This window comes from Pteropus alecto, unplaced genomic scaffold (genome assembly GCF_000325575.1).
Source record: "Pteropus alecto unplaced genomic scaffold, ASM32557v1 scaffold15, whole genome shotgun sequence".
NCBI lineage: Eukaryota > Metazoa > Chordata > Mammalia > Chiroptera > Pteropodidae > Pteropus > Pteropus alecto.
Genome location: NW_006436286.1, coordinates 3,055,679 through 3,080,637, shown reverse-complemented (window position 1 = coordinate 3,080,637; position 24,959 = coordinate 3,055,679). Strand labels below are relative to the sequence as shown.

Sequence of the window (24,959 nt, the reverse complement as noted above, 5' to 3'; positions counted from 1 at the left end):
TACAGCTGAGGCAGGGGCAGCGGTCCGCGGTCTCCGCCCGGCTTCTCGGCGGCGTTTTCGGGGCCCGGGGCGGTGGGGAGTCGTCTTGGAGTGGGAGCCGCCTGGCAGCGCCCCCTTCCCGTTTTTATTTTCATTTTTATTGTTTTGCCAGCGGGCGGAGGCGCGAGCGGCGGGTGGGGAACCGTTTGGACTCGGGCCTGCGGCGCGGACGGTAAAGCCGTTGGCCCCCGGGCGGCGCGGCCCGTTGGCGCCCTCGCTCCTCCGGGCGGGCGAGGGCGGTCTGCGCTCGGAGGAGAGGGGCTCCCGGGGCTCCGGCCGCTGCTCTGTCGGGGGGCGGCCCGGGGAGTGCGCGCGTCGGGCTCGCCTCGGCTCCAGCTCATCTCTCTCCACAGCCTCATGGAGCCAGAGAAGGAGAAGACTGGGCGGCAGCCCAAGAAGGGCAGGAAGAGGAGGCGGGCCCCCAGCAAGCTGGTCGGGGCGGCCGAGGCCATGAGAGCGGGATGGGAATTTGAGGAGAGGCATCCCGAGGTCAAGGTGAGCCGCTGGGGGGCGCCCAGACCCTCGGCCCGGCCGCCTTGGGGGCGGGGGAACCCCTGGACGCCTCTCGGGGCCTGCCGTCCGGTCCGGAAAATGGGAATGACGACGCATCCCCACCCATCTCAGGGCCGACACGGGCGGTTTCAGGCTGGCGTAGTGCCTGGCACACGAGAAGAATGTTCGCGCAGCAAGTACTTACCGAGAGGTCTTCCGTCTGCCAGGAACGGTTCTGGGTTCTGGGGTTATCCCGCTGCAACAGAAACGCAAAATGCCCCTGCCCTCGTGCAGTTTACATTCCAATTCGGGGTATTAAGGCTGACGGTCACCCCTGCCAGTCACCACATTTCTGTCGTTTGCCCGGTGTTGGGCACGGCCTTAGGCACTTGAGGTACATCAGTGAATAAACCAAAGACGAGTTCAAGTGGAGAGAGAGAAGATAATCAGTAGGACAGACAAGTTATGTCGTAGTTGAGAAAGGAATTAGTGCTGTGGAAACATTTTTTATTAAAAACGGATTTGATTTTTCTTTTTTTTTTTTTTTGCTTATCAGATGGGCTATATTTTTTTTTCCCTCTCAGTATCAGTATCTCTACTTCCAGTCCAATTCCACAGAGTTCTAGTTTTCTCCCTTTTCATCTTTATAATTTTTATCTCTGACAGAAACCTGACTCTCATTGTCTTCAGTGTATTTGTCCCCCATTGCTGAAGCTGTCCCCCGCCCCCCAACACCCTGCTGGTCCGACTGGGTCTCTCACCCTGCACCTTGTACCAGACTGCTACCCCATCCTCTCACACCAACACCCTCACCCTGTTCAGGCTCTGAATCCTGTGATACCACTGTTGTCCGTCCGCCTTGGTGACCTCCTCACCCTAAACAGTTTTTATTTATTTTGTGTCTTTTTTCTTTTTATTTATTTATTGTGTGTCTTTTTATTTATTGTGTGTCATTTATCTATTTTACCTTTTTCTATGATCTGACTCTCTTAATAAACATGAATTACTTGAATGACCGGACAGAAGTGCAAAGGTGTTTTAAGGAAGGTCAGACCTTCAGCGAACTCGCTGTTGCCCGTAACGAAGCCTAACCCCTCCGCTTAGACCACTCGCTCTTCTGAGATCTGGCTCCCACTTGTCTCTCCTCTCGTGTGTCTCCTGCCTGCACCGTGCAGCCTTGGCTCCAGCCGAACCCCTGGAATTGAAGCCTCCTACTTGGCTGACTCAGCCCCAGTATTTTCCTTCGGTGAAGCTCCCCCCACAGTCTGATCCTCAAGGCAGTTAGCTTCTTCGCTCCTGTACCTTTGTATAGCACTTACCCACATGCTATGGGAATTACCTGTTTCTGCCCTTTTACCCCACTCCTTCAGGGCATGAATCATTGTTTTACTCATCCTACTATCCTTATTAGCCCATAATCAAGTATCCATAATTAAGGTTCTATATCAGGGTTTATTAAATGTTCTATTAATAATGGCACATCATAGGTTTTATCATTTCCTTATGTTTGGATATCTGCTAAAATAATCAAACTAGAATATTTTAATAATTGGCCTTGCTTTGTTGCCGTTCTCAATAATTTGTTATGCCCTGATATCTTTACAGAAAGCACGCTTATCTACCATTTTATTTGCTGAAAACTGTGAAGTAACCCATGCCCAGCTATGTGAATTGCTGAAGTATGCAGTTCTGGGCAAGTCCAGCGTTCCTAAACCCAGGTATGACATGAACTTAACTGGTGGGTGAGACCTGAGCTTTCGTACTGGTGTCTAGAGGGCCATATCTGCCTTAACTGACATCCGTTTACCACACAGAATGTCGTAAAAAAATTTTTGTGGTAGTTGCCAACACTTTTATTTGGGAATTCCTTTATAAAAATCCAGATTTTTGACTACTTCAAAAACCTCAGGTTTGGCATCTGTCCCTGTTATCCTCACGTGGCAACATTTGTCAAGGCTGAACAGTGGCCTCCCTCCTTATTGGGACATGCGACTTCAGTGTCCCACCTGGCCTGCTTCCCTTATTTACAGTGTCTGTCTCACCGCTATAGGTATTCTGGTTTGTAACCCCAGCAGAGACCCAATTGAAATAACATGATATATGTTAAGAATCTCAGTCTTTTTTCTTCCTTTACCAAAAAAGGCAAAGAGAATTTTACTGTTCTGATATCCTTAACGCCATTATTAAACGTCTCATGAAAACTGCTTTCACATATGTACCAAGAGGGAGATTTTCAGATGCACACATCTGTCTGGGGGAGGTTGGTCAGACACTTCAAAAGCCATCATCCACATTAACAAACATTGCCGTTGGCCTGTCATTTATCTAAAACTGCCTCGCAGCAGGTCATGATTACCTGCAGGGAGAGGGGGAAGGAACCGCCCGGCAGGTGGGGTCCTGAGGGTGGGTGTGCCTTCACTAGAGTGAGAGCCTCCTTCCTCTCAAACAAATCCTAATGTCAGATTTCAAACAAATGTTAACAGGATTTTGGATTTGAATACATTGCATTTCACATGGGAGTCTACTTGATTCAATAATTATCTTAAGAGATCTTTACTTGAATTCTGTGCAGTGATAGCTGTTTTCCATTTCCAGTTGGTGAGTGATGATAAACTATGAGGTGTTGCCTCCTGCTTTTCCCCACACTTCCCTTCTGTATGCCTGAAACTGACTTAAGCTGTTTTGGTTTGATGTTTCAACAGCTGGTGCCAGCTTTTCCACCAAAACAACCTGAACAACGTGGTGGTTTTTGTACTGCAGGGGATGAGTCAGCTCCACTTTTACAGGTTCTATTTGGAGTTTGGGTTTCTCCGAAAGGCATTCAGACACGTAAGTTTAAGGACGCCTTGGATTGGGGCCTGCGTCCAGCCCTCCCTCCCAGAGACCAGTGCAGGGCCCCAAACTGGGCTCCCTGGCAGCTGATGGAAAAGGGGATGGGGCTGTGGAACAGAAAGGACTACGATGCAGAGCTCTCGTCTTCAGATTGGGCTGATCTCTGATTTTCTTTGGGATTTTAGGCAAAACACTTATTCCCAGATTGCAGTCTGTAGCTCCCAGGTTGATATCATCCTATTTTCTTTGGGCTATGGTGTTTTCAAAAATTGTAAAATTTACATGGAATCTGTGGTTTTTGGCCTCTCTTGACAATATCACAGTCTAATAGGGAATGGAGGAGCTATGGGAGAATGGACTGTTTCATGCATTTACCCTTAAGGGTATTTGAGTTGGTGAGGCCTAATTTAATCTCATTGGGTCTCCATTTTCTTTTCTGCTTTCATTTACTGACCTCTGCCTATGCGCTCGGCCCTACATTAATCATGCTGCATACATCCCCTTTAATTCTCACAGTAGTTGTGTAAGAGAGGGATGCTTTTTTATTCCTATTTTATACATAAGGAAACTGAATGACTTATCCAAGTTACAGCTAGTAAGTGGTAGAGCTGCAACTGAAGCCCAAGTGAGCGTGAGGCTGGAGCCCTCAACAGTTTGCTGTGTCACCTGGCGTGCCGTCCACTGAAATAACAGATGTGGAAGTGCTGTGAAAAATACAAGGGACTTCCTTCTCTGTGATGGACATTTCGATAATGTTTGTTTTTCTTAACAATGTGTAATAAGAGAAGCAAAGAAAATTTCTGGAGTGGGATAAATGCGGCTTCACTTTCCTAGTATTTCATACATTGACGAAAGCAGTTCTCATTTTTACAATACAAACGATTAAGGTCCAGATCTTCTCTAGCACTGAGCTGACAGTGTAAGTCCAGACAGTATGTTAACTGCTTTTGAGCATTTTTGTAACGATCTGTTATGTATTTTTCAGAAATTCCGCCTGCCTTCCCCATCATCTGATTTTCTAGCTGATATCGTTGGGCTGCAAAAGAAACGAACAACTGGGGATCTGTCCAAGACAGTCGAAGGTATGGTTGCGACTCTGGTGTGATGATTCGCTTATTCTAAAAGATACGGATATGCTTGTAAGTAGGTTCGTCAGGCAATTTTATTCTTGCAAGCAACAAAACTCAATTCTAACTATTTTAGACAAAAAAGCAATTTTTTTAGAGGAAAAACTGGATAAGTACCCAGGTAGACTAGACAGCAGAAACTGTAGCTAGGATTCAAGCCTCAGAAGCCACCTTGTTAAGTTAGGGAGCTAAGGCTTCCCCTGGATATCGCTAACATTGGACTCTCACGAATTACTGTGAATAATTTTTAAACTGTCGCAGGGTCTTCGTACCTACAAGTGTGCAGATGGGAAGGAAGATCTTGCCTTTGACTGACATAAAGGACACCCACTATTACTATCCACAGTGGGAGTAATAGCAGGAGATTTAGATGTTGGCCAGCTAAAAGAAAATATCCGTAATAGCAGTGTTTTTCAAATTGTGGGTTGCGTCCCATTAGCGAATTATAGCTAAACAGTATAGCTGACCTTCTGTTCTGGGGGAGGGAAGATGGTGAGTGATGGAATAGAGTAGAACTTATCTGAGTTCACCTTAAGTGAGAGGGGTATTATTCGAAGGACACATGTGGACCAGAGAGCCATTGGGAATCTGAGTGCTTCTAATGAAGAGCTGTTCCCTGTCTCTTTCATGGCTTCTTCTCTTTTCTATTCTAAGTGGTCAATTCTCTATATTTCCTGGTTCAATTTTGGAAGCAAGCAATCTGATCATCTTAGCTAAATACCATTGTCACTTTTGAACATGTGTTGACACAGAATATCAAGTCACTGGTCAGTTTTTAGATGGGTCTCCCCTAAGCCAGGTCCCTACTCTTAATCTAATCGGTGACCACTCCTGCTTAAAGAGCATGTTGGAGCTTTAGCAAGTGGCCAGGGATGGAGTAGATTTAACTAGAATGGGCTGTTAGGAGTGGAGGCACTAACGGACAGGTGTGACATACCAACCGTCTGAACTGTTGTTACTATAATCTGTTTGGAACTTATTTTCTCTCTGTGTTCCTGTAAATGTATTGGAATGCAAGCTCCTTAAAAGTTGGCGTTGAGTCTTAACACATCTGTTGCTCTTCACCGTGCTTACCCTACACAGTGTTTAAGAGACATGTCCTCTGAGGTCTCTTAAACAGATTCTAACGTACATTCAATCGTCCTTGTTGCAGGTTCTTTACCTTCTGCTGGTTCAAAAGTCAGCATCAACCTTCAGAACGACCCCATTATTCAGAAGTACGGCTCTAAGAAAGTGGGCTTGACCAGATGCCTTCTCACAAAGGAGGAAATGAAAACATTTCACTTTCCATTACAAGGTTGGTTTAGATGTACTCTGATGTTGGTAACAATATTAGAATACCTAGCAGTTTATTTAAAAATATTGCTGTTGAAAGTTCATTTTTTTGGCTGCTTTTCAAGTAACTTTTTCCATCTTCTATTTATGAGGATATCATTTAAGTGCAGTGTTCCCTGTAGTGTAGGATGTGTACCAGGATTTAGTAAAGTGATGATTTTAGGTAGTTCACGAATGTGACCTTAAAACAGCTCTATTGAGGTATAATTAACCTACCATACAATTCATCCATTTATAGTCTACAATTCAATAGTTTTTAGTACGTTTACAGAGTTTTACAACCATCACCACAATCGATCCTGGGATACTTACATCATCCAAAAAGAGATCCCGCACTGTTATTTCCCCCCAGCACCCTGAGCCCTAGTTCACCTGTTGTGGAGAGTTCATAGTGGTGGAATCGTACATCATGTGGTCTTTTGTAACTGGCTGCTTTCATTTAGCATAAAATTCTCAAGGTTCATCCATGTCGTAGCTGCTGTCAGTACTTCATTTATTTTCATTCGAGTTATGTTTCATGCATATGGATATATCACTACCTATTCCTCAGTGGATGGACATTTGGGTCGTTTCCACTTTTGCTGTGTTTTCGTTTCATTGGGTATACACCTAGGGTGGAATTGCTGGGTCATAGGATAACTCTCTATTTAATCTTTTGAGGAGTCACCAGACTATGTTCCAAAGCAGCCGCAACATTTCGCATTCCCTCCAGCGATGGATGACGGTTCCAGTTTCTGTATGTTCTTGTCAACACTTGTTATTCTCTCTTTTTGATGGTACTCATCGTAGTGGATGTGAAGTAGTATCTCATTTTGATTTGCATTTCTCAGATGGCTGATAATGTTGAGCATCATTTCATTTGCTTTTGTTGGCCATTTATATATGTTTTCAAATCCTTTGCCCATTTTTTAATTGAGCTTTTTTTTTTTAATTATTGAGTTATTAGAATTCTTTTTTCTGGAAACAAATTGTCTTAATCTAGATTTATTTAAGTGAAAGGCCACCTGTAGAGTGGAGCTAACAGTCCGTGTATCATAGGAGTGCTGTGAGGATGGAGTGAGTTAATGTACAAACGGTGTTTAGCGTGGTGCCTGGCACATCGCACTGTACAGAGGAATTCTTTGCTAGTGATAATGTAGATAGGGAGGGCAGCAAGTATATTGTCTCCCAGATTTGGGGATGCCTCTTTCTTTCTGATTTAGATCATATTTTGATTATTTTCATTATAACCAGTGGAAAATTTCAGGGTCTTGTGACATGGAAACTGGTCAAAGCTTTTCATGCTCTCCTTTCTTTCTAGTCAGACAAGATCTAGGTGTCACCTTTTCTGTTTCGGCCTCTATCTGAGGTCTCCATCTTCAGTGATTCAAACGCTTTTGGGCCTCTGTGCTAAATATGCCTGGTTATCAATTTAGTGTACACGTTGGAGGGGGTACTCTAAGCCTATAGCTGAGCCTCTGTAGGGAATTTTCAGGCTGTGATTTCAGGAAATGAAGGCACGTTTCTGAACAGTTCAGGGAAATTTCCAGGGTAGAGCTGGATGCAGGAGTCTTCAAGGTGAATATTACTAAAGCTTTTTGCTTACAGTGAAACCCTTTTAGGTTTCTATTATGGCGGAACCTCATTCCCACTTTTATTTGCTTTGTTTATGAAAGAAAAATGCCACATGCAGGCATTTACATTGTTTACTCACCCTCCCTTAGTGCCTCCATGGAAAAGGTCCAGTGACTTTGGATTTAGCCACAATTTAAAGTCTTTCTTCTCATAGGAGAAAAAAGTGTTGCGTGGTCACCATCAGGAAATCCAGACCCTCGTCTTTCCTATAACAGCAGCCTACATCGTTTCCCTAGAACATAACAGTGCGTGGACGGAGGAAAACTTGAGGACAGACGATCTCGCATTCAATCTGTATATTTCCAGTGTCTAACGTAGAAAAGGGGCCCAGCAAACATGTTATTTCAGTTTCCCCTGGATGACTCTAAGAATGATGTTTACCATCTCTAGTTCAGAAGGCAAATGTTTATTCTTTTTCCTCTTAGGTTTTCCTGACTGTGAAAACTTTGTGCCTACTAAATGTAATGGTGCTGTAACAGACAACAGTCCTCTCTTTGGACTTGACTGTGAAATGGTAAGTGCTGCTTTTGCTTTTTCACCTGGAGTATTGCAGACCAGGGTCTAGCAGATGACGTCTCGAGTCTCACCCACCAGCGAACCAGTGTGTTCAGTTCCCGTGTTCAGTTTAGATAACTGTAGGCAGACCCTCTTACTCCATTTTAGAAAACTTGGATTTATGCTGCAGGATGAAGAATAAACGTCACATGCGTTCTAAGTAGTTGCTATGTTTAGTGAAACCTTCTGTATTACTACAAGTTTACTACTTCTCTTTTGAACAGATGTTATGTCGTTGCCTTGACAACTTTGTCTCAGTGACCATGAGCTTGGCTTAGTTTTGTAATTTAAGATCAGAAGTGGGATTCCCCTGCCTAAGCCCCCGCTGTGTTGTCCTCTGTCTGATTAGTAATTTCCTTTCAAATCCAGGGCGCCCCCTCTCACTTAGCGCCTGGGTAACGGTTTCTCAGTTCTGAACAGAGTAGCCAAGTTCTGGTCTGTTACATCGCAGTGTATGTCCTTTCCTGGGCTGTTGGTGGTGGTGTCATCTTGGACAAATTCCTAGCCTCCCTCAGCCTCAGCTTTTCCCTCTATGAAGTGGGGAAGATCATAGAGGCTGCCTCAGGGTTATCGCGAGGTGGCACTTGTAAAATGGCTGCTACCACGTTAGATGGTAAGAGAGCCTACTGATGAGGGCCGCCTGTTAGTGGTGCTGAGCACAGCGCTGGGGTATAGTGCACTCAGTAAATGTATAGTCGTGATTGACGCACCTGTTCCCATTCATCGTCCTTAAGCTCATCCTTCCCAGAGAAACTGGGCTTCGGTGGTTACCTTAAGTGTAATGTTCAGCAGCCTGCCTAGCTTTAATTTCATTGAAACTGGATTTTCTGGTCAGCGAAAGGCTGTGCCATGGTCACAGGGACCCCAGCAGGTGAGGGTAGATGGGTACAGACTATGTTACAGTCCCACACTTCGGCCCCTGACCACGCCCTGGTTTTTCAGTGCCTCACATCCAAGGGGAGAGAGCTGACGCGTATCTCACTGGTTGCCGAAGGAGGCGGCTGTGTCATGGATGAGCTCGTTAAGCCTGACAACAAGATTTTGGACTACCTCACCAGGTACCTGTCACCTCGCCTTTAGCTCTTCGTAGTGCTGTTAGACAAGGGTGGGATGAGACTTCATGGGAACAGCCTGGGCTTCCGTTTAGTTAGTTGTGTGTTATTTATTATGTCTGCTCACATGTTATCAGAGAAAAGGCTGGGTACCACAACTATAAGCTGTAATACTACAGTGCACAGCGTCTTACCCTTCTTGTTCTCTGATCTTCCTGTGACCCTAAGTTAGCAGAATATTGTTTTCCTTGTTATAGACTCTCCCAGTTGTAATCATTATCTGGCAACTGCCAAACAGCTGGAGCTTTACTCTGATGAGACCTTATCTGACAAATCTACACGTCATCATTTCGCCATCAAATGACCTTAGGGGTTACTCTGCCTTGACCTCAAAAACCAAAACAAAACTAAGTTTTTCCGTAACAGAAATTTGAAGCTCAAAATGTTAGTCTGTCTTTCCAGAAATCAGCATGCAATTTCAGAATGCACACCCTGCAGTGCTTAAGCAAGGAAGAGCCAGAAACAGTGTTTCTGCCCACTGAAGTTATACCTGTAGATTCATATTGACAGGCAGAGAGGTTGTCCTGGCAGAATAATTAGAGCTCTTAGGAAATGGTCGTGTGTGGCAAAGACGTATGTGTGAGCGTGTTTGTCAGAGCATTGCAAAATTATGGAATGTAAATGTCTGAAAAGTTGAGATTGGTTCAAGTGTGTTATAGCCATATCGTGGAGTCCTAATACATGTATTGAAGTGAAAATTTGTTCATGGTATGAACAATGACAAAATTGTGTTGTAAAAAGCATATGTATTATGATTACATTTTTATAAAAATTAAATATATACATGAATACATATTAACAAAATTATGAAAGGATATTTCCTAAAATAAAAAATTATCTTTGGGTGATGGGATCATGGGTAATTTTTAATTTACTCTTTGCTTATTTGTATTTTCAACCTTTTTACACTGAGAATATATTAATTTTTTTTAAAATATTCTTTTCGAAATGATTTTCCAGGGAAGAAAACTTGTTAATATCCTGGCTTGTCCATTTCTCTCTTTTTTTAAAAGCTTCTCAGGAATCACAAAGAAGATTCTTGACCCGGTGGCAACAAAACTCAAAGACGTCCAGAGACAGTTGAAAGCGCTGCTTCCTCCCAGCGCTGTGTTGGTGGGACACTCCTTGGACGTGGATCTCAAGGCACTGAAAGTGGGTATCTGACTCAGGACTTCGTTTTCCTAGTACATATGCCTGTTTCATTTGTCACCAGTCTAAAGCCTTGGGCTCGTCTGTCTCCAGCCTACTTGTTTTCTCCTTCAGCATAGGATGCTACTCATTCTGTTCTCTTTCCTCCTCAGATGATACATCCATATGTTATTGATACATCATTGCTTTATGTCAGAGAGCAGGGCAGAAGATTTAAGCTAAAGTTCTTAGCCAAAGCTATTTTGGGGTAGGTTTGTTTGCATATTATATTATCCTGACAGATTGCACATAAGTTAGCATATAGTTTCTTATTTAATTCATATTGAAAAATTCAGGGTCTCTGTTCTCCGTTTTAGTTTGTAAACGTTATTTTTTATTTCTTATGAATCCTGGGATTGTAACTCTGGAGAAAAGTATGATGCAGAAATGAAAAAATTACGACAATACAGGAAGGGGTTTACAGTCACAGCTGAGGGTTGATGGATAGGTCTGCCCAGGAAGCGACGTGAAAGTTAACCAGAATTTCAAAACATAATATTCCTGTATTGAATATATCCTATTATATACAAACATGTTCATTATATGAACACGCAGTTGAAAATAGCCCAAAAAATATTCTGTAGGGTTGGTTAAATAAATTACGGTTATCTGAATTACTGAATATTTTGTTTTAGTTCAAAAGAATGTGAAGGACCTGTGTGTGCTGACGAGGAAAGCTCTCTAAGATACTCCTGAGAATAAACTGGAGATGCTGTGTATTCTTAGACAACGATATGGTGTAGACTAGATTTACATGTATCTCTAGACATAAACATACATATTTGAAGTAAGATTTAAAAAAAAAAAAGTATTTAAGTGCATATAGACACTTGTATACAAATAGAAAATTTCTGGAAGGAAATTTTAAATAGTGTTTACATCTGAGAAACGAGACAAGGGGAGGGGGAGTGGGTAAGGGGCTTTTCATTGGGTAGCCTCTTTTTTAGTTCAAAAGAATGTGAAGGACCTGTGTGTGCTGACGAGGAAAGCTCTCTAAGATACTCCTGAGAATAAACTGGAGATGCTGTGTATTCTTAGACAACGATATGGTGTAGACTAGATTTACATGTATCTCTAGACATAAACATACATATTTGAAGTAAGATTTAAAAAAAAAAAAGTATTTAAGTGCATATAGACACTTGTATACAAATAGAAAATTTCTGGAAGGAAATTTTAAATAGTGTTTACATCTGAGAAACGAGACAAGGGGAGGGGGAGTGGGTAAGGGGCTTTTCATTGGGTAGCCTCTTGTCCAGATGGTGTGCTTACTGCAGACAGTCATTCCTGATCACTCTACGTCCGCAGTACCTCTCTAGATCCTGGCGCTTAGGAATAAAGGAATCTGTAGCGTTGCGATGCGGATCTGATCAGAATGCTAAATCTTACATGTAACCAGAATATTTGAGATTATTGAAAGTATCATTTAGAAATACAGGTATGTCAATTTCATCTTGACTTTCCAGGAAGGATATACAAAATCCAGATAAGCTTGGTCATGATGCTAAAGAAGACGCCAGAACAACCCTTGAATTGGCTCGGTATTTTCTTAAATACGGCCCAAAGAAGGTTAGTGCCTTTGATCTGCGTGTTTGCTATTCTTAAAATTATGGGACTAGAACAGATAGTCATAGCCCGCCATTCCTGTTGTTACCTTTCTTTATAAAAATGAGAGTCTCATTCAAGCTGAGCATGTATTCAGAATTAAGTCCTCTATCACTAGCATAATGTGCTTATAACATCTTAGTGTCTGAAGCCTGTTTTTAAATATAGACTACTATGTCTCTAGGACCGAGGGCAGTTTCTCCGAACAACTTCAGTTTCTACATCTGTAAAATAGGGATACTCTCTGGGATGTTGGTGAGGGTAGATGAGATCGATACTTCGTATAAAGCTCTCAGCACAGTGCCTTGAATATATTAAGCACCATCATGTGTTGATCATTGTAGGTGATGCTAATAATTGTGATAATTATAAAAGTTACATAGAATTTTGCTCTTTTGGGGTGAGGAGCAGACCATTGCTTCAACAGCAGTACAGTGGGTATTGATTAGAATAGCACATGAGCGAGACATTGAAGAGGATGTAGTTTCTGATAGACCTTGTCATAATGCATTCTGATTGTCCCACTACGAATGTTGTCATGAGTCCATCATGAAAGAAAGTGTAGTTCGTGTAGAATCATAAACAGCCAGAGTAGTGTTTCGTGTTGTGGTGGTAGAAAGACATTCTGAAATATCTTTTCGGGCATGTAAATAATGATAGCCAGCATTCACCAAGATCTTACTAAGTGCAGTGTTCTAAAATGCTTTATATACATGATCTCCTTACAGCAGCTCTGTGAATTAACTGTCCTCTCAGTTTCATGTGTGAGCGTTCTGGGGTTCTGGAAGGTTAGGTAACTTGTCTGGGGCCCCACAACTTGTCCAAGGTGGAATCAGGATCCAAACCCAGGTCTGTCACATCCCAAAGGCTGTCTTTGCTTTGCGTGAGAGGTTAGCAGCCTTTTCCATAAAGGTCAGATAGTAAATATGTCAGGCTTTCCAGGCCATACTGCCTCTGTCACGACTACTCGACGTACTGTTGGTGGTGCATAAGCAGCCATAGCAGCACGTCAGTGCATGGGTGCAGCCGTGACCAGTAACACACTGTTTACCAAAAACAGGCATGGGGCCGGACTCGACGCGATGACTAGACCACGCCAGCCCCTGCTCTAAACCACATCAGAGGTTGTAAAACCATTTTGGTCTCAGGACCCATTTACCCACAAATGGTTTATGTGGATCATATCCGTCAGCATTTAACCATATTAGAAATTAAATATGAGGGAAGATCATTTTAATATTTGTTAAAAATATAAAAAATTACGTTAACACAAAAAAGGAATTTTTATGAGAAAAAAGCATTTTCAAAAAAATTAATGGGAAAAGTATTGTTTTACATATTTTGTAAATCTCTTTGTCTAGCTTAATAGGAGACCAGTGACTTTCGTGTCTGCTTTTACAGTCTGTTGTGTAGTTGTAGGCAGAGAAGCGAGGGCCTGTGTACTTCGGAAAGGGTCTCTGGAACTGCCAGGGGTTCTCGAAGCGCACTCTGCGTTCTAGTGTGCTGCCTCGCGGTCTCCCGTGGCACTTGCATCTCACTTGGGTAGAACCTAAGGCAATCTGAATTAACATAGACTTTTTGTTAATAACACATTGATTGTGGTTCGTTAATTGTGTCAAATGCACCATGCTAATCTAAGATATTAATAATAATTGAAAATGGGAAGAGGGTTTATGGACACTCCGTACTGTCTTTGTAATTCTTCTGTAAATCTAAAACGATTCTAAATAAAAAGTTTGTGCCCCACTCTCTGTCACAGCTCCCACGTAGTCTCTCACTGCATGGAAGAAGCTAGACTGGACATTGTGGTTTTGTATGAAACCAGTAAAAGGTCTTTTTTGATGTTGCTGTAAAAGCCATTCTTTTACCATTTCTAAAAGTTGCATGTTTACAGAAGAGTAAATTTTAAGTGACTGGCTTTGGAAGGAATGAGGAACCAGAGTTGCCACGCATTTTCACTTGGCCCCGCCTCTTCCCATGCTCATGAGCGACATCGGCAGCTGGCAGCAGATCGACATCCTTGGCTGAGTCGCCAGAAACCATCTCGTAACTCTTGAAGCTCCCCTGGGCCTATGACAATGGCAAAGCCACTGTCCAGAGAAGCAGAGAACACCACTTGAGTGGATTTTTCTTGGAGTTTGTTTAGGTTTTTTGTTTTTTGTTTTTTTTTAACCTCACATGCTTTTACCACTTTATTTTCCTCCAAGATTGCAGAACTAAATCTCGAAGCTCTAGCTAGTCAACAGGAACTGCAAGGAGCAGACCAGGAGCCAAGCAATGCAACAGAGGTAGCTCAGCAGCCAAATAAAAGGTAACATTTTTCAGTTCCAAACAAGGGCCAAGACAAATGGAGTGTGTTTCTTATTTAACAGCAAAACCTGAGATTTTGCTTTTCCTCTTTTGAGTCTACTAAAAAACCAGTAGTATCATATCAGTAACATTCTTCCATCACAAAAACCATGGAGGGGAAAATATACCTACCACCTTCTACCCTAAATAGTATCTCTTTATTTTTCTGATTTTCTGAATCTAGTAACAGGCCTTTAAATTATTTATTTATTTATTTATTTTAAAGTAAGACATTAAAATACATTGAATTGAGTAACATTAGGGGAGATGATAGACTAGTGCGTATTTTGTAGAAGGCAAAAGACCATAGAAGTCATCTACAGCCTTGAGAAAACAGGCTCAGAGAGGTTTGTCTCTACACCATCGTACATGCCAGATCCTTAGACTCCGGCCCAATCTCTGATAGAGAGCTTCGAGTGTATTTCTTGTTCATCTGCCCTCTCCCTAATGAGGGGCAGCATTATCCAGAGCGACGTCTACAGTGGTGGAACTGTCCCACGTCTCAGCTGTTCAGTTAGGTCTGCATGTCGTACAGGACGGGCGGCTAGTGCAATTGAGGAACTAAGTTTTAATTTTATTTAATTATCATTAATTTTCATTTCCTAGCCACATGTCGCTAGTGGCTCTTAGTGCAAGTGCAGAGGAATAGCTCTTGGGTTGGAGAACACTGCCGTTCTTACCTTGGTCTCTTGTGCTCCACAGTGTTTTGGAATGCTTGGACTCAGTGGGTCAGAAGCTCCTTTTCTTGACCCGGGATGCAGATACTAGCGAACTTTCTTCTACCAAAAACTGTCAGACTATTAAGTGCCTTTCAAATAAAGAGGTGAGTGACCTGCTGTCTCTTTGAAGGTTGCATTCAGAGCAGAGGGGAATGTAACCCTTTGTAACACGTGCAAGCGTCAAGCCTTTCTTCGTCTGCAGCCCTGGCTGCCCTTAGCAAGCCTGGCTTGTCTCACGTCTTGTGTGGAGCGCTTTTTGTCCCCATTATGCCACAGCAGTGTCTGCTTCTAGAGCTTAGCAGGCCTGTGGCTTTGGTCTTGCACACCACGTTGCATTTTTGTTATGTTTCTGGTTCGTGGAGATGTCTGCCTTGGTTTTCAGCTGCCTATGTCATTTTGGCGGTCTTTTTATATTTTCTCTGTCGCTGCATGGTAAGGGATGCATGAGAGCGTGAACTTCATCCGGGTCGTGGGAGGAGCCTGAGTGGGTGTGCAGCACGCTGCAGATTTCCTCACCCCTTTGGATGGGATGCCTCCTGGCTCGATGTAGGTCCAGGCGCTGCAGCCTCCTACTGGTCCCGCGTTCTCCCCAGGGCATTGCGGTCTGTCTGGACTGTGTCCGTGGGACAGCGAGGACCTGATGCTTCCTGGACTCCATCTTGCTGATGTCACAGTTTTTTTTTTAGTGTTGTTTCTTTCGAGAATGATGTGCTGGGAAGAACTGGGAGTTTACAGTGCCCTTGAGCGCGGTGGGCGCTGGCCTCATCTATCTTCCTGCAGGGCCTTTCATTCCCTTCACTGCAGTGTCCCCAGGGCCATGGCCTCTTGTCCGCGCAGCCGGTTCTTCCCCCGAGCCCCGGTTCTTCCCCCGAGCCCTGCTGCTCTGAGGCTGCCACGCCTCTTCCCCCGGGTCAAGTGCATGCGCCATCAGATCCTGACCTGTGTCCATTCTTTTGGCGTTGTGTTATGCTTTTCCTTTCTGGGGATGATTTTGTTGGCTTCATCGAGTCTGCCCTGCCCCCTGGCTTTTCCCAGTCTCCTAAGCTGTTCCTCCTGGCTCCTTACCGGCTCGCGGCAGCATGGGGTGCCGGGAGCTCTGCCGGAATCTCACTCCTTTACTCGGAGGAGATCCGAAGGCTGTCGTCGTCTGTTTTTTAGTGGTGTTGAAGATTTGGGACGTGTGTGGTTTTATTCTCTCTGCTGATGATGCGGTTTCTCTAGGAGGCTGTGCGGTGCCGCCACTTCCCTCCAGACCTTGAAGTCGGCCCTCTGTCATTGCTTTCGCACGTGGGTGAAGAGACGACCGTGGTTTCTATCCCTGTGGCTCGCTTCCGGGAGCCCCACAGGCTACTCGGGCCCCCCTCACTGGGCTGTGCTCCCTTCTGCAGGTGCTCGAGCAGGCCAGAGTGGAGATCCCCCTGTTCCCCTTCACTGTGGTCCAGCTGTCTTTTGAAATGCTTTCCCCTGCCCTCACGGAGGAGATGAACAAACGGGTGAGTTGAATGGGTTCTGCTAGATGATTGTTTACCTTACTGGCTCACAGCCTCCTGCACCGAGTCGCACACACTGTGTGAAGTGAGCTGTATGTTCCTCTAGATTTTTTGTATGTGTATATTAACGTTTTAGAAAATATTTTTTTTGTAAACATGGGCTTCAGACTATGGATACTGTTTTGCAGCTTTCTATTTTCATTTGCAACTTGATTCATTTCGTGCACATCTTTGCATGTCATCACATAATTTATTTCCCTTGTTTTTAACGGCTTTGTAGTTGTCTGTAGTACGAGACACCTGTCTGTTTCAGCATTCACGCTTTCTAGGTTTCTGCTGTTCCGCATAACCCTGTAGTGAAATAACGCCTGTGTGTTTGGCGGGGGTTTGTGTGGGGAAGTTCCTTGGAGTGGAATTATCCCATGCTCTTGACTCACGATTTCATTAGATTTGACTTAAATCGCTGTATCCTGCTGTTTTTCTCATAGATGAGGATCAAGTGGACGGAGATATCCACAGTCTATGCCGGGCCGTTTAGCAAACACTGTGACCTCGGGGCTCTGCGGAGGCTGTTCAAGAGCTTCGGCCCAGTCCGCTCAATGAGCCTCGTTCTGGAAACCCACCAGGTAGCAAGCCCGGGAACGCAGATTCTGACCTCCCTCCTTGGCCCCCGGGGCTATTCAGATAGCAGATACCGGGGATGGGAGCATGATTGTCCCCAGCCGGAGCGTGAGATATGCCGCGCCTAATGGCAGCGGTTGAGTTGCTGACCCACGAGAATATGTACCCAGTGTTGCCAGATCTGATTTTTTTTGTTTTGAGAATTAAGAAATCTGCCAATTTTCATAGGTTGGTTCCAGTTTTCTTAAATATGTAAGCCAGACCAAAAATATGTCTCCTGGATGAATGTAGCCTGTGGCCTTCCCGCTTGTGACCTCAGCCTGAAATGATAAAATGCCCTTTCAAGTCCATGTCTTGGGAAGTCTCTAGGGTTTATCTCCGAGGTAGGTTCCCAGGTGCGGGGAGGTGTGGGAGCAGCCGTGGCGGGGCTGGTGTTGTCCGTAGCTCTCCAGTCGCTCAGAGTACGTTTTGTTCATTGATCTCTTACTTATGTTAAAATTCATGCTGTTTAAAAGGACTTAACAGGAAGCTTCCATCTTCACGGTCATTGCAGGAAGTCAGCATATAAAGGCAAAAGTTATTATATGAAGCAATAACGTTACAAACAACATGGTATAGAAACAGAAAACCAGGGAAATAACTCAAAATCGAAATGGTCTAATAGAATGTGGTAACACTGGGAGCCTCCAGGTAGAGGAAAGGAGGCTGGGGACAGGGCTTAAGGAAAGACTTTTCACTGTAAAGTTTTTTGTGCCTTTAGAATTTTGACCTAGGCTATAAACCTGGTGCACTAAGCTGTTGTGTTTAGTAACTACTTAACGTGACATCTTAATAACTTAAAGGGAAGCAAAAATTAGATTTCTAAACCGATCTCAGTACAGCATTGTAAACATTTAAAATGTGCTTTCCCCAAATGTTAATGTCTTTACTTAGAAATAAAAAGATTATCCCTGGGAAGACGGACGGAGGGATGTCAAGGGACTGTCACTTCTCCCTGTAGTCTTTCGCTTTTCTTTTGTTTCTTTTATTTTTGTTAAACATACACAGAATTTACCTTTTTAACTGTTTTTTAAGTGCACAGTTCAGTGTAATTAAGTACATTTTATCCAGAGTCTATTTATCATTCTAAACTGAAACTTTGTGCCCATCAAAAAGTAACTCCCAGGCCTCTCCCCTGGGCCTAGGACCTGCCGTTGTCCTTTCTGTCCCTGTGGATCTGCCTCCTCTATGGACATCATATAAGCGGAATCCTAAATATTTGTTCTTTCATGTCTGGCTTATTTCACTTAGCATATATTTCTTTGGAGTTCATCCGTGTTGTCGTTTGTGTCAGAATTTCATTACTTTTCGAGGCTGAATAATATTCCATTTATGAATATACTACATTTTGTTTATCCAGTCATCCATCTAACATTTGGATTGTTTTCTGTCTTTTGGCTATTCTGAGTAATGCTGCCGTGGACACGGATGTACAATTACCATTTTGAGTCCTTATTTTCAATTCTTTGGGGTATATGCCCAAAAGTAAGTTTGCTGGGTTAAATGATAATTCTGCGTTTAATTTTTTGAGGAGTCGCCCTACTGTTTTCCACAGCAGCTGCACCATTTCACGTGTCCACCTGCAGTGCCAAGGGTTCCAGTTTCTCGACGTCCTCACACGCGCTTACCTTCCGTGATTTTGATCATAGCCGTCCTAGTGGATGTGAAATGGTGTCTCTGGCTCCACTGAGTGGTGATGTTTCATATGCTTATTGGCCATTTCTATATCTCTGGAGAACTGTCTCTTTTTTTTTACCCATTTTTTAACTGGGTTGATTTTTTTGTTGTTGTTGATTTTTCGGAGTTCTCAATATTTTTAGATACGAATCCTTCATTAGATAGGTGATTTGCAGATATTTTTCTCCATTCTCTGGGTTGCTTTTTCACGTTGTTGATAGTATCCTTTGCAGTTTTTAATTTTGATAAAAGTCCAGTATGTGTTACCTCTGCCTTTAGTGTCACCTTTAGGAAATCATTGCCATATCCAGTGTCACAAAGCTTTTCTGTGGGAGTATCTCCGTGCTGATGCTGTGGCTCCTGTCCACACACAGCAGGAAAGCAGTCAGTGTGACAGGGCTGCCCACCCAGTGGGAGGACTTAACGTCCCCAAGCCTGGGGGAAGCTGCCAGAAGTTAGGCTTACAGGACAGATGGGAACCTGTGTGGAAATCAATGGTGTGGAAAGCAAGTTGCGTAGTGAAGAGTTTGTCATTGCGTTCCCCATTCCACTCGGGGAGAGGGGGCTTTGGTTTTAAGTGACAAATACAGGTCATTCATCTGAGAAACCACTTTCTGAACCTTGGTGATGCCACTTAAAGTTGGTGATCTGCCGTCAACCGTGTAGCCCAGCATAGCAAGGACATCAGTTCTGGCAGCTTGGCCACTGTGGTCTCAGGCCCTCGCCTGCCCTTTCTGGCAGTGCACCTGGGCAGCAGACATAAGGAAATCTTATTTCCTGCAGCCACACTTCTGCGTGCAGTACGAAGTCCTGGAAGCCGCCCAGTTGGCCATAGAGTCTTTGGATGGCACCGTGGTGGAGGACACCTGCATCAAGGTAGGGTGGTCAGGGAAAGCGAAGGCAGTGCTGGTGGCTCAGCACCACCCTGCACAGCCTGCGTCTCCGGGTACCTAGATGCGGCAGCTTCGTTTCGTCCGGATTGGCTTGGGCTTACTGGGGGTCTTCCTTGTCCTCTGCCACTGCTTGGAGCCCAGACTCTTTGTTTGAGGTGGTTTTTGTGGTTGCCTTTCCTTCAGCATTCGAAGTTTCTTATGCAAGTAAGCAGTTTCATGGGGGTAGAAGGCAGGGAGCCGACTTCGCTGCAGGGGTGAGGGGGAGCAGGGGAGGGAGAAGCATGTGTACCCAGAGATGCTCACGGTTGTGTTTTGCTTATTAAGTCTCCACCACAGTCCTTCAGGCAGTTGTCATTAGCCTCCCTGTACAGGTGAGGAAGCCGCAGAATTCAGTTACCTGCTTATGTGTAACAAGCCTCCGCGTGGACGTTGCTAACGCCATCTTTCCCTGGTTAGGTTCAGAGGCCAGTGACAGAGCTCACCCTTGACTGCGACACCCTCGTGAATGAGCTGCAACGAGACTCTGAGAACCGAGGCACTATATACCTGGCTGGAGTGAGCAGAACCTTCAAAGAACAACTGTTGCAGCAGTCCAGCCTCTTCTTGGGCCTGGAAGCTGTCATCTTACCTAAAGATCTTAGAAGTGGAAAACAGAAGAAATACTGTTTCCTGAGTAAGTGTGTGCCGGGAGCATAGCCTTGAGGAAGGGATTGGGGATGATGATAACATGAGGCAGAGAAAGGGACCAGACTGGTCACCAAGGCAGCCCTCCGGGCCGGCCAGGCCAGCAGCTCCCAATTGGTGCTCCAGCTTGGTGACTGGCATTTTCTGGCCCTTAATAACAGAAGCGGGTGTTGTTGCTTTCAGAATTCAAAAGCTTTAGCAGCGCCCAGAGGGCCCTCAGCATTCTCAAAGGCAAGGACTGGAAGCTGAAAGGCAGGCACGCCCTCACCCCCAGGCACCTCCACACGTGGCTGCGGGGCACCCCTCCCGAATCGAGAAGGGCCCCGGGGCTCCGCGTGGTGCCGCCGCCCTCGGAGCAGCAGGCCTTGCAGGTGAGTGCGGGAGTCTATCCCGGGGTTCAGGGGATAGGTGGCCGCCTTGGTTTGCTGGCTCTGGGAGTGGCCTTCTGAGGCTCAGGGACGTTAGGAGAGTGCTGCTCAAGTGACACTTCAGCCTTCAGTCTTCTTTTCTGCCCTGGACACATCTTTTTATCTCTGAGAACTTTCATGCTTTCACCCCTTCCTTTTCGGCCAGATCAGGTTGCTTTTTGTCCTCCAGGTAGATTCTCCAAGGGACTCTGGGGCTGAGGAAGGAGACTGGGAAGCTGAGCGTGTCTTTGGTGATCTCGGGTTTCCCAAAGTGTGTTATAGACACAATGATTTTTGGTGGTCATGGATGAACTCTATTTTTAACTTTTATAGTTATGAACTCGTTTAACAGCCATTAAAATATACAACAACCGCACTAAATGTGTGACTTCATAGATAGTATTATTTACACGAGGCTAAGGAAGAAATAGACTGTAAACTTTAAAAAATACCATTAGGGGACTAAACCAGCAGAAGGGGAAAGGGAGGTGAACGGCAGAAGTTTGTTCTGATTTCCCACGTAGCAGATGAGAAACAGAGGCCAGAGCTGGTGAGTGACTTTTCCAGGCCACAAAGCTACTGAAGGGCAGAGGCTGGACTAGAGCTTTCGTGGTGACATGGCTCCCTCAGCTCAGGGCCCTGGAAGGCCCCTCTGCGGGAAGGGGAAGCCGCTGTCCTCCTACAGTGAAGAGGCCTGGGGGTGCCGGGGTGGGCAGAGGAGCCCGCAGTGGGCTCCGGCTTCAGGTTCAGGATTTATACAGAGCCTTTCTTGGGATCCCATGGCTCTAGAGCCTGAGACAGTGTCGCAGCCCCCCCGCCCCGCCCCCCTCCCCCAGAGGTGAGCAGCAAGTACTCTGGCTGGACGTCAACACGCGGCTTTGATCCTAGGCCCTGAAGGTGGACCACCCGAAGATAGCAGCCTGGCACTGGGGCCGGAAGATAGGGAAGCTCTACTACAGCCTGTGCCCGGGCACCCTCTGCCTCATCCTGCTGCCAGGGACCAAGAGGTGAGGACTGAGGGTTGTCCCTTCGTGGTCTGGCCTCTGGGCTTGAGCTGTTCTTAGAGGACTTCTATTGCCGTCCAAACACGTAAACGGGGACTTCCATGAGCCCTCTCAATTCTCACAATGCTGAGAGCCAGGTGTCGCGCTCCCACGTCACGTGTAGATGCGCTTCTGCCGGGAGACAGCTCGTCCCCGTCGAAAGGCAGACCCTTCAGTCCTGCAGCCTCTGGAGCAAGAGGCAGCTCTGCCTGACCCTCTCGAGTAAAAATGGCCAAGAAGTCCTGAGGCAAGGCTCAGGCCTGGGAGTGAACGGGGCCTCCCCTGCCCAGCAGGTATCTGGCGGTCCTGCCTCCCCTGCCCGCTTCCCCTTTGCCACCTCCGTTGGCTTCTGGGAGAGAAGGGCCCATTTCGCCAAAAGCTCGAGGAGTACTGCGCGGGGCTGTGGGCCCAGTCCTCACTCTGCCCCCACTCTGCCTCCTACCTGTCTCCTCCAGTAAGGGGCCAAGCCACCTCCCCACCGTGGCCAGTTTCCCATAGGTAAAATGGGGATTTGGAGTGAATCAGTGATTTCCAAACCCTTCTAACTATAAAACCCTTTTTTTGGAAGAAAAGCTGACGTGAAGCGCTGGCGCGGGAGGCCGGCGGCCCCAGGGCGAGTGGGCAGATCTGGCCAGGAGGGCCGTGGCTCTTTTGAGCAGTTCGAAAATCACTGGATTGAATTATTTCTAAAAAGGCCCTTCAAATTCTGACTACCTAGGATTCCCAGGCCCAATGTCCCAAATGACAGCGTTAATGCCTCAGGCATTGAGGCCGGGCCAGAAGTCAAGTCCCCTGTGAGGGCACCTCAGGCACTGGTGGGACAGGGGACTGCAGGCTGCATGAGGGAACTGCTGTCTCCAGGGACAGGAGTGAGGTTGGGCGTTTCCACCGAGAAGCCATCTTAGACTGACGTGCCTTTAACAGGCTGTGGGGAGGCTAGCAGCAGGCAGAGAATGACCACACGGCCCCGCCCTGGCCTGGCCTCGCGGACACGGCGTCAGGAGGCAGAGGGCAGCTCGGCACCAGCTCACGCTCCCGTGGCGCGGCGACCGGCCGAGCAGGCCGGAGCATCGTCCTTCCCGGGGTGGGCGCGAGGGCTCGGAGGAGGGTAGGCAGCGGAAAGGCTTAGGATCGGACCGAGGCAGAGTCCCGAGGCATGTTGACCAGTCAGGAGAAAACTTGAAACAGCAGACTCTGTGGTAGGGAAGGTCACCCTCTGGCTTCTACAGCCACGTCCATCACCCTGGGAGCAGGAGCACGCGTTCCCCCAGACCAGAAGCCACCGTCTTCCCTGGGCCTGGTCTGCGCAGCCATCTCCGTGCTGCCAGCGATGCCCCTGGGGAAGGGGAAGGGCCGCTCAGGCAGGGGGAGCAAAGAGAACGGGCTTCCTCGTGCAGGAGCCCACCGGGCTCCCAATCCTTCCATTTCTGCTGGCTGCTAAAATCAGCATTGAAATACTGATTGCTATAATTTATCAAACCCTTGTTGTCAGGTCCATGCTAAATGTATTTTTGGTTGAGGCTGTTGAATCCTGTTTAACAGAGAAAAGGACTTAGGTTAAGCTACTTGCCTGAGGTCACGCAGATGGCAGGCGCACAGTTAGGGTTTGAGCCCCGATGACCTGACTGCAGCACTGCTCCCAGCATGCAACGCTCCAGCCTTGGGCCCAGAAGGCGAGCGCTCGGCCCCAGTACAGGCGGGGCGCTGGCGTGGGCACCTGCATGCTCCTGCTGCTGTCCGCGGTACCCGAGGGCTTCCCCCCGCCCCAGCCCCACCCCACGAGAGCTCACTGCAAGGGGACAGGGAACTGATGTGTGTCAGCTGACTCCTAAATCCTAAGCACTGTGCCAGCTCCTTTACAGCGTAAATTATTAAATGAGTTAACATTTTGTAAAGTTTTTCAAACAGTGCCTAGAACACGGTAGGTGCTATAAGCATTTTTAAGTAAAATGAACAAAAGAACAAACTTAACAGCAATTTAAAAGGACTCTGAAGGCAGATTGCATTACCTGGTTCTACCACTTAGCAGTTACATGACTTGGACCAGTTATGTCCATGAACCTGTTTATTTGAAAAGTGGGCAGAATAATTGTCCCTGTATCGGTACCTACGTTAGGTACAGGAGCTGTTTTGAGGATTAAGCGAGCATGTATGTAAGGTGTTTAGAACAGTCCCGGGCGTGCGTAAGCGCTCCGTGTTAGCTCCCATTGTGTGTGGCTCTCACAGAAGCCCCGTGAGGTAGCAGTTTAACTACTGAACAGTCTTACAGCTGCAGGAGCAGAACTCAGCTTGAGCATTCACCCTTGGCTGACGTGTGCCTCACGTCAGTTAAGTGGCAGAGCTGTTCAAGGCCTCTGGGATGAGACAGTATTCCCACTGGACCATTTTCAGCAGGCAGCTTTCCATAAGCTGTCCATCCGCCCCTTCACCCCTCCACCCCCACACCCTCCACAGCGCACACATACCCGAAAACCTTACCTCCTCTGCCCGCGCGTTCACCGCCGTCCTCCGACCCTGTGGGTGAAAACCTGTCTTCACCCATTTGTTGCAGCACCCACGGATCGCTCCCCGGCCTGGGACTGATGGGAATAAAAAACGAAGAGGACAACATCACCCCGAATTTCTGTTCGTGAGTCTGCCCACCACCTTCCAGGTACCAGCGTGTCCTTCGTGGGCAGTGGCAGAGTGAGGTCAGGCTGCCGCCTCTCCATCCAGCAGACAGCTTTGGGAAACAGTGTACCAGCTGGAGAGTCTAGTTCGTTTATATGGCATGAAGTTTTCAATAAATGCCTAAAATTTAAACATTCCTTGTCTTAAGATGGCGAGCAGAGGAGACCCAGTTTGTTTGTACTTTGCGTCACTGTGCTTACCTGCAGGCGCCGTGCAGGCGCCCGCTTCCTGCAGCACGCCCCTTACCTGACACATGCAGTTGTCCGCATCTGTAGAGCGAGTTTCCGTAAGGCGGACTCTTCTCACTGACAGCTGTGATGGAATTGAATGAACAGATAGGCTGAGCTGAAACCCTGGCAGGTCTACGAGACAGGAGCATAGAAGACTCAGCTTCTTACCGACGCTGGCGTCTGTCCCTTTAGTTGCTGCGTCCCTCGACCACGGCCGCAGTGCCGCCCTCCACCACCA

General features: G+C 46.3%; 1 protein-coding gene across 2 annotated transcripts; it reads left to right on the top strand.

Moving 5' to 3' along the window:
* Window positions 1–6: 6 nt before the first annotated feature.
* On the top strand, window positions 7–24,627 carry REXO5 (RNA exonuclease 5). Of its 2 annotated transcripts, none has more exons than XM_015589901.1 (20): window positions 7–22; window positions 393–534; window positions 2,137–2,249; window positions 3,234–3,360; window positions 4,349–4,445; window positions 5,644–5,787; window positions 7,865–7,953; window positions 8,937–9,052; window positions 10,120–10,258; window positions 10,408–10,502; window positions 11,761–11,863; window positions 14,107–14,210; window positions 14,951–15,071; window positions 16,356–16,460; window positions 16,946–17,083; window positions 19,578–19,670; window positions 20,144–20,360; window positions 20,555–20,742; window positions 21,667–21,785; window positions 24,373–24,627. In XM_015589901.1, the coding sequence occupies exons 2-20, from the start codon at window positions 397–399 to the stop codon at window positions 24,452–24,454; spliced, it is 2,328 nt and encodes a 775-aa protein (XP_015445387.1). In that variant the 5' UTR covers window positions 7–22; window positions 393–396; the 3' UTR covers window positions 24,455–24,627. The 2 variants fall into 2 exon arrangements, with proteins under 2 accessions (XP_015445387.1, XP_006912603.1); XM_006912541.2 differs by having other exon boundaries at window positions 7–211.
* The last annotated feature ends 332 nt before the right edge of the window (window positions 24,628–24,959 follow it).